Below are 7,910 nucleotides of genomic sequence, written 5' to 3'. Positions count from 1 at the left end.
TTTTTGAAAGTAATATTTTAATAAAGTATAATAGTATTCAAGGAAGATTTATTTAAAAATTATACTCTTTCAAAAAATACTACTGTATGAATTTTTTTCCACAAAAATATTTTTTTTCTAAAAATAGTTTTTTCAAGAATTTTTTCCAAGAAAATATTTCTTCAAAAAAATAGTGTCTTCAAGAAGACATTTTTCCAAAATATAACATTTTTTTAAAAATAATATTTTATAAAAATTATATTTTAACAAAATGATATTTTTAAAAATAATATATTTTATAAAAAATAATATTTGATGAAAAAATACATTTTTTAACAACTTATTTGAAGAAAATATAATAATATTTTTTTAAAATTAATGAATTTCTTATATTTTTTTGAAATATTAAGGAATGGTTTTGATTTCAATAAATTTGGTACACTTGTACATAAGCTATAAATGTGCATTGCTGCCATTTTGGACATAAGTCATGTCGATCTAATGGGTGTTTTGCAACTGTAACAGTGAGTTGCGACCAAACAAACACTTGTAACTAGACAAGATTGACCCAGTTGCATGTAACTTAGAATTGCAACCACTCCAATTGCAAGCTACCAAATGCCCTCTAAATGGAAATAGTGTTGCAAATATAAATAAAACAATCGGAGTAAATTGTTTGGTTTGCAACATTAAAATTAGAAAAGGTAAACGAACTTGCATTTTATAAGAAAAACTTGTAAGAAATTTTACTGCTAATTTGGTGCGACAAAAAGCTACAAGCTTCAGAAAAAGAAAAGTAAAAAAATAAAAATAATTCCACCTCATCAAAAAAATCTTTTTAAATCCAAAAAGAAAATCATCTACACCAAGTTTCCTTAGAAGGCAAAATTACATAGCTCTTGCACTAATTACATATTAATCAAACACTAAATTTGCTTCAAAAATACATTTCCTACAACATAATTGCAGATATCCAAACAATGAATTTGAAGTTAATTTCCCACAACAAATACTGCATGCAACATTTGCTACAATAATTTATTTTGAAACAAACCCCGGCCCCAAAGCTTCTTAATTACCACTGACGTGAGACAAACTGAACAAATTTAGAATTCATTTGTCTTGGCCTTATTTATGGAAAAAATAATCTTAAAAGTCCCTGGTTGCACCAAAATTCTGAAAATGTGACAAAGATTGAGAGTTATATTTTTACATTCTAACAAATAATTATGGATCATCCCATTTTTAAGCATAATATATCTGCACTCACTCCAAAATTAAACTCAAACTGTAGTTATTGTCGCTGGTGCGTCAAGGCAGAAAACTAGCATACCCTAAATTCATAAACCAATCCTGTCCAAAGAAAACTTTAGCAAATGCATCATGCCATTTGGGACTAAAATCACAAAACACGTTACAGCAGTGACAGAATTAACATATAACAAAATTACTGAAGCTCCACAATAGAGTTATAAAAAGGAAAGCATATAGAAAGAGGTGAAAGTGACTCATCTGTGACTCCACATAATCACACTTCCAAAATGGATTGATAAAACTGTAGTTAGTGCCGCAGTCTTCTGGCCGATGCACAGACTAACGTCCCTGTAGTTCTTTTATTTCCATTTATCAGAACTTATATAGCTTTTGAAGAATCTTCAGATACTTGTAACTGAAAGCTTCTCCTAAGAAACTCTGAGACCTTAGCACTAGCAGCACGACCACGCTCCAGGCAGTTGAAGTAATCCCGGACTGATCAAGGTAAAGTACGAGGAAATACCAAAATTGTCAGTTCTGTTCTTTAGTAACAGATTTTTTTCATGTGCCCCATCTTATCCAGAGTTATATACGTATTCTTCTTGATTAATTATGCACATGCAGTTGAAAGATAATACCCATTCTAGGAACTTGGGGAGCAAAACATAATAGATGTACAGCTGAAAAGAAAATGATTATGAATTATGGAGTAACCGCATTACATTTCCTTCTTTTTCTTCTTCTTCTTCTTTTTATTTTTATTTTTATTTTTTGGTGTGTTGCTCAAACATAAAATTTAACAGGTTGAATTAGTAGGTCAATTGCTAAAACAGAGAAACAAAACAGTAGGAAGATTGCATTTAGTTAAAAGAAGCATATGAACACTTTGCCTTGTGAGCAAAACTACTAACACAAAGGATGGATCAGCATGATGCAGGATTCAGACAAGGGGTATAACGAAATCATTTTTAACGATTGGACCTTGTTTATTCAGCTCTATAAGGAACTGTTCCCGGCTAAATCCAACCTGAAGCACATTGGTCAGCAAAGTTTCAAAATGCTCGACTATGAAATGATGAGATAAAGTGAAAAGTTTTACACCTTGATGTATCAAATAATAGTAATAGCTCAACTATATTTATAGTCCCAATACTGTTACGGAAACAGAAATGCACATACAAAAGCACAGAGCATAAAGATCTTACCAGACATTGCCCCATGGGTAACAGATGTTATTATTCCATGTTCGATAGGCTGCACTTCATCAGAAGCTGAACTTTTAGGAATAACCGACAGAGGTGGATTTGGGAATGCCAAATGTGCAATGGCCAGCATTTTCTGCCGAATAATCAGTACTAATGTTAACAGCCATAACGTCTGTACAAAGTGGGAAAGTTTACTATTTTGGAGCATGTATCAATTAAGAGAGATAAAACAAACTAGTTAAGATGGCGTGCTACACACACCCCTTCCCACACCAAATAAGTGATACACTGTTTCTCAAGAAGAGAAGCTTGAAACTTTTCGCAAATTCGATTATAAGCAAAATACAGGATATTCTTTTTTTTTAATTGACAACACAGAATATTCTTGATACAATTGCAATGCATGAAATAAATCAAAATCATACATATGAGCTTAAGTTGAAACAAGTAAAGAAACTAGCAATTCCATCAAATCAGAGGAGCGGAGTTTCACAGAACTATTGGATCGCAACCTAGTGATAATTAACAGTATTTAATATCGACTTGACACAGAATGTAATATGAAATGAACCATTTAACATTTGATTTTGCTTCCTAAAACAATTTACAAGGTAATGCAAATGGCCAGGAAACCAAACTACCTGCTCTTCTACAAGGGTGGGATCCAAAATTACAGATCCATTCTCAGCCAAAGCGCAACTGATTGCAACTGCACACAGTAACAATAAAGTTAAAAATTACGAAAGTATATGGAACTACAAATCATCACAAATATTAGTTAGCTGACCAGCAAGATGCTTCAAAGGAATGCCAGCATCTACAAGTGCAGCACAGGATGCATTTATAGCACATGGCAAGAGCTACAGTCTTGATTAAGAATCTGAAATCATTATAAAAATGTTTGCACGTCCACAAAAGGTTCAAATTGTAACATAAACTACTAAGTAAGGAACCAATTAAGTTTGCATTTGGCTTGTGTTGTGCATCAGATAAATGCAATTTCCTCTAACAAAAACAGTATCTTTCCATTCAAGTGCACTGATTTCTATGTTAAGAGAATTTAGAAGGTTGATACTGATTTACAAGCTCAAACTGTGTGATCAATAAAGTAGTTTTCCCTATCATTTGCCTTCAGGCTCTTTAAATGATTTACAAGCTCAAACTGTGTGATCAATAAAGTAGTTTTCCCTATCATTTGCCTTCAGGCTCTTTAAGCAACAATCCCTTTCTTTTCTTATCCCTAGTTTTCCCTATCATTTGCCTTCAGGCTCTTTAAGCAACAATCCCTTTCTTTTCTTATCCCACTTTTTCGAAAGGAATTTAACACGGTAAGCACGAGTGGAGGATAAGATCAGCTTGTGACTCTAAAGACCCCCTCTAAAGACAAAACCGAGAATGTTCTCAATTTAGAGTCAAACAGCTCACATATGTGGGAGAAGGCAAAGGTGATGACAATAAAATATTAAATAATATGAGCACAAAATGAATATCAAGAAGGGCCTGTAACAAAAGTAGGACATGGTTCCAAGTCGAAAACATGTGTGCCATGAATAAGCTTAAAAGAAAAGACTGACAAATGATGAGAATCAATTAATGTTAGAAAAGTTAAAACTAAAGCTTTGTAATTGAACTCTTTAAAAAAGAGGTTCCTGTTTAGATCAACCGAAATGAAGGCAAAAGTTGTATCACGATCTCCACCCATCACTTAGGAATTTTATAGCCAGATTTTAGTGTGAGGATTACTACTTTTAATTCTCCACCAATTTGAGAAACTTAAGTATTGGAAAAGCCATGGAAAGATTGGTGAGCTAAAAGTAAACACCCAGTTCTTTCATGCCATATACGCCAGGATAAGACAGCTTGTAATCTCTAGCATCATATTAGCATTTCCATATCATGAGTTGAGTCGATCATTCAAACATAACATTAAACAAGTTTCAGCGATCCTCCAAAAATTTCTGAATAGCAATTTTAATGTACTAGTTATAAATGAATTCGATGTAAACAACATAAAAGATACAGCGCCATCATCACCAACGACCTGAAAAAGGGAAGACCAGAAAATAACTTAGATATAGAAACAATAGTGATATTTTATATACATACAATAAGCATCAGCAGTGAGAATCTATAGAAAAAATTATTGAAGATCATGACTTGATAAACATACAGGACACAGCAAAGGTATATTTCTTACAGTAGGAATCAACAGACCACACAATCACAGTAATATCAGAACTAAGAATAACAGGATAAAGTATTATAAAAGGATGGTTGTTGTGAAGTCTATATATTTACTTGCTTGTGCTTCATATGTTACGACCCATATACTGTGTCATCACAACTAAATAGCATGCAATATGTTCACTTTCGTATCAAACAACTGAAAAAAAATAAATATATAATGCGCTCCTCTGATACATGAAGGAAAAATGCATAAGTTCTAGAGCAAAACTTTTTAATGCACTCTTGTTCCATCCATGCTTCCCAAATCCTTGGAAGGGCCCAACAGACGTACAGCTCCCTCCATCTTCTTATCATCCAGTCTACTCTTTATGCTTCCTCAAGTGCAATTCTCTTCAATAGTCAGGTTAGCGTCAAAAGTTGCATGCATAACTGCCAACTGGCTGGCTTAATCTCACTTGATTGTTCTTCCAATTTCAATCAAGCATTTCATACCTCAATAGTGATATTAATACTACCAGATCCTACAAGCCCAACACTATAATCTGCATGTTCTTTAAAGCACATACCTGCACGAATCCTCATTTGCCAAAAATGAGCAAGGAACCCACCACCATTCATTTGATTGTATCTTATGTTCTTTAACATGAGTCTCATTAAACAACTTATGCAAATAGTCACTTTTTTTTTTGATTAGGAATCTTTGTCACCATTCACCTTGCCTTCAGTCTTTTTGATACATATCTAGCGAGCTTACAATATCCTCACTCCCCTTAATTTCAAAATGTTTGTCATTATTCCTTAGATTTAGTTCTCGGTTCTCACTCTTCAAGTTCTACCTCCCAGTTCTTATTACCTTTTTCGTCCTGGTTCCTATCTCAATTTCTTAATATTTAAGTAATAATAGTAACGCCATGAATGTTATTAAAAATAAAGAAAAGTATTTTCATGACTAAAGTTGAAAGATCATTGGTCAAGCTCTCTAATACATATGTTCTAATGGAGCTTATCAGATCAGCAACCTTCAGGATCCACTCATGCCAACTACACAAATTGATTTCTCTCTCGCTTAGGAAATTGATTCATATATATGATCCATACCAACATATTAGCTACTCACTGCGAACATTCAGTACCAGACCTTGAAACTGAGTCTGGAATAAATGTTTCTAGTATCTATTACCACCAAAATTGATTCACTTCTTAAACATTTATAAATGCTAGATGTAGTAATGTTTCTTGAAAATTTTGCCAGATGCCAATCAGGTTTGACCAAAATTTTATGAGCAGGGACAACTACCCTAATGTTTGTTCAAGCGCGTAGAGGTTGTTCAAAAGAAAAAGGAATATATATATATATATATATATATAGATATATATATATATAAAGTCTCTTCATATCTTGCATGGATCCCTAAGTATCATCAATGGATAGAAAGTTTAGTGGAGGATCCACTTAAGTTGACATAAGAATTTCTCTATGTGTGTGTGTGTGTGTGTGTGTGTGTGTGTGTGTTCTAATGGAGCTTATCAGATCAGCAACCTTCAGGATCCACTCATGCCAACCGCACAAATTGGTTTCTCTCTCGCTTAGGAAATTGATTCATATATATGATCCATACCAACAAATTAGCTACTCACTCTGAACATTCAGTACCAGACCTTGAAATTGAGTCTGGAATAAACGTTTCCAGTATCTATTACCACCAAAATTGATTCACTTCTTAAACATTTATAAATGCTAGATGTAGTAATGTTTCTTGAAAATTTTGCCAGATGCCAATCAGGTTTCCAAAATTTTATGAGCATGGACAACTACCCTAATGTTTTGTTCAAGCGCGTAGAGGTTGTTCAAAAGAAGAAGAAAAATTGATCTCTCAGAACATGAAGAAATGGATGTGATCAAACTGTAATTTTGCATAGACAAGATGAATTATTCAGGATACAGCCACATAGGAAGTAGTCTAGAAAGAGACAATTATATATACAACCGTGAATGGAATCCACTTGTGTCTATTATATGTAAAATGTAGATATCTTTGTTCCTTGACCCTGACTCCTTTATGCGCGAGCCGATGTCATTGATGTACCCCCCCCCCCCCCCCCCATTGTGGTGGATACTGCCACATTGAAAAATTGTATCCTTAAAACTACTGATGCTATCTGCCTATTGGTATTTAATAGAACTCTGGACACTGGAATTCACAGTGAATGTATCTCTGGCTTTTGCCGTTTGTTCGATTATGTTCATAGTCTAAAACTTGAAGATATCACAGAATGCTATAAAGATTAGAGAAATAACTCGGATCTCGTTAGGGTTCCAACTTAAAGCTTATATGTTTCTGAGAGGTATAATATGGAAATAGCAGAAATATATTCTTACCAGGTCAAAGCCAAATTATTAGCCCATAAAGATCCTGAGATAGATAGACGAGGGAGTTGGTGCACAGTCTGCAGACTAGCAGCCTGGCGCTAAGGTTGACTACTTATGTTAGGATTAATTAGAAGAACCTATTCCATCAAAATTTCCCCTGGACGTATTGTCTTTTTTCCTCTTTTAAATTTTATGAAACCCTGAACATATTTTGCTAAAGGTGCAGTTCTCGCAGAATTTTACCATCACTATGACAGAAAATTATAAGAAAATAAATTTTGGAGGAAAAGCCACAGTCAAATGATGATATAGATATTAAGAGTCACTAGACTACTATTATCATACAAATGATGACAAATATAAGTCAAGCAAGGCACAGAACTGATGTTGATGAAGCAACAGAACGAATTGAAGAATTCATTAAAAACAAAACCTGTTCCAATAAATAGCTTCCACTCATGCAGTTTTAGCTACGCGGAATGAGTGATTTGGGTTATTTAACACGTTATTTCAAATGAAGGTTGTTCAAGCAAGTAAGTACGAGATAATAGAATCTGGAAAGGTAGTATAAGTCACATATCCGAGGAGCACATATTAAAAATTAATAAAATACTTCATATATGGAAAACATACACGATAAAGGTGTGAAACATCACATCAGGGAAACTTTCTTCCAGAGTAATAACAGAAGTCATAAATAAAACCAATACATTAGAGATGTGATAATAGAAAGTGGAGCAGTTAGTGCGAGGCATATATTTGAGGAACCCATACAGTTCAAATATTTAGTAGAAGAATGAAATTTCACATTAGCAAGCCAGCTAACCTGAACAATGACTGAAGTCGTCGTATTTGGATGAATACTCAAAAGGCATATGCTCTGCAAAGTTCTCTTTAGGATCATCTCACACTCT

At 33.7% G+C, this 7,910-nt stretch overlaps 1 protein-coding gene across 1 annotated transcript in view; it reads right to left on the bottom strand.

The window, feature by feature from the left end:
- LOC109837431 (exosome complex exonuclease RRP46 homolog) overlaps positions 1,163-7,910 on the bottom strand; it is an 8,730-nt gene continuing 1,982 nt past the window's right edge. Inside the window, exons 4-9 of the mRNA XM_020405666.1 lie at positions 7,823-7,908; positions 4,459-4,479; positions 3,226-3,298; positions 3,080-3,147; positions 2,439-2,571; positions 1,163-1,728 (exon numbers count right to left, since the gene is read on the bottom strand). Of these exons, the coding sequence (XP_020261255.1) occupies positions 1,613-1,728; positions 2,439-2,571; positions 3,080-3,147; positions 3,226-3,298; positions 4,459-4,479; positions 7,823-7,908 (497 nt within the window). The 3' untranslated portion in view covers positions 1,163-1,612. The remainder of the gene's footprint in view (positions 1,729-2,438; positions 2,572-3,079; positions 3,148-3,225; positions 3,299-4,458; positions 4,480-7,822; positions 7,909-7,910) is intronic.

The sequence above is a fragment of the Asparagus officinalis genome, chromosome 4 (assembly GCF_001876935.1).
Source record: "Asparagus officinalis chromosome 4, Aspof.V1, whole genome shotgun sequence".
NCBI classification, from domain to species: Eukaryota; Viridiplantae; Streptophyta; class Magnoliopsida; order Asparagales; family Asparagaceae; genus Asparagus; species Asparagus officinalis.
This window is presented reverse-complemented; position numbering and strand designations above follow the sequence as displayed.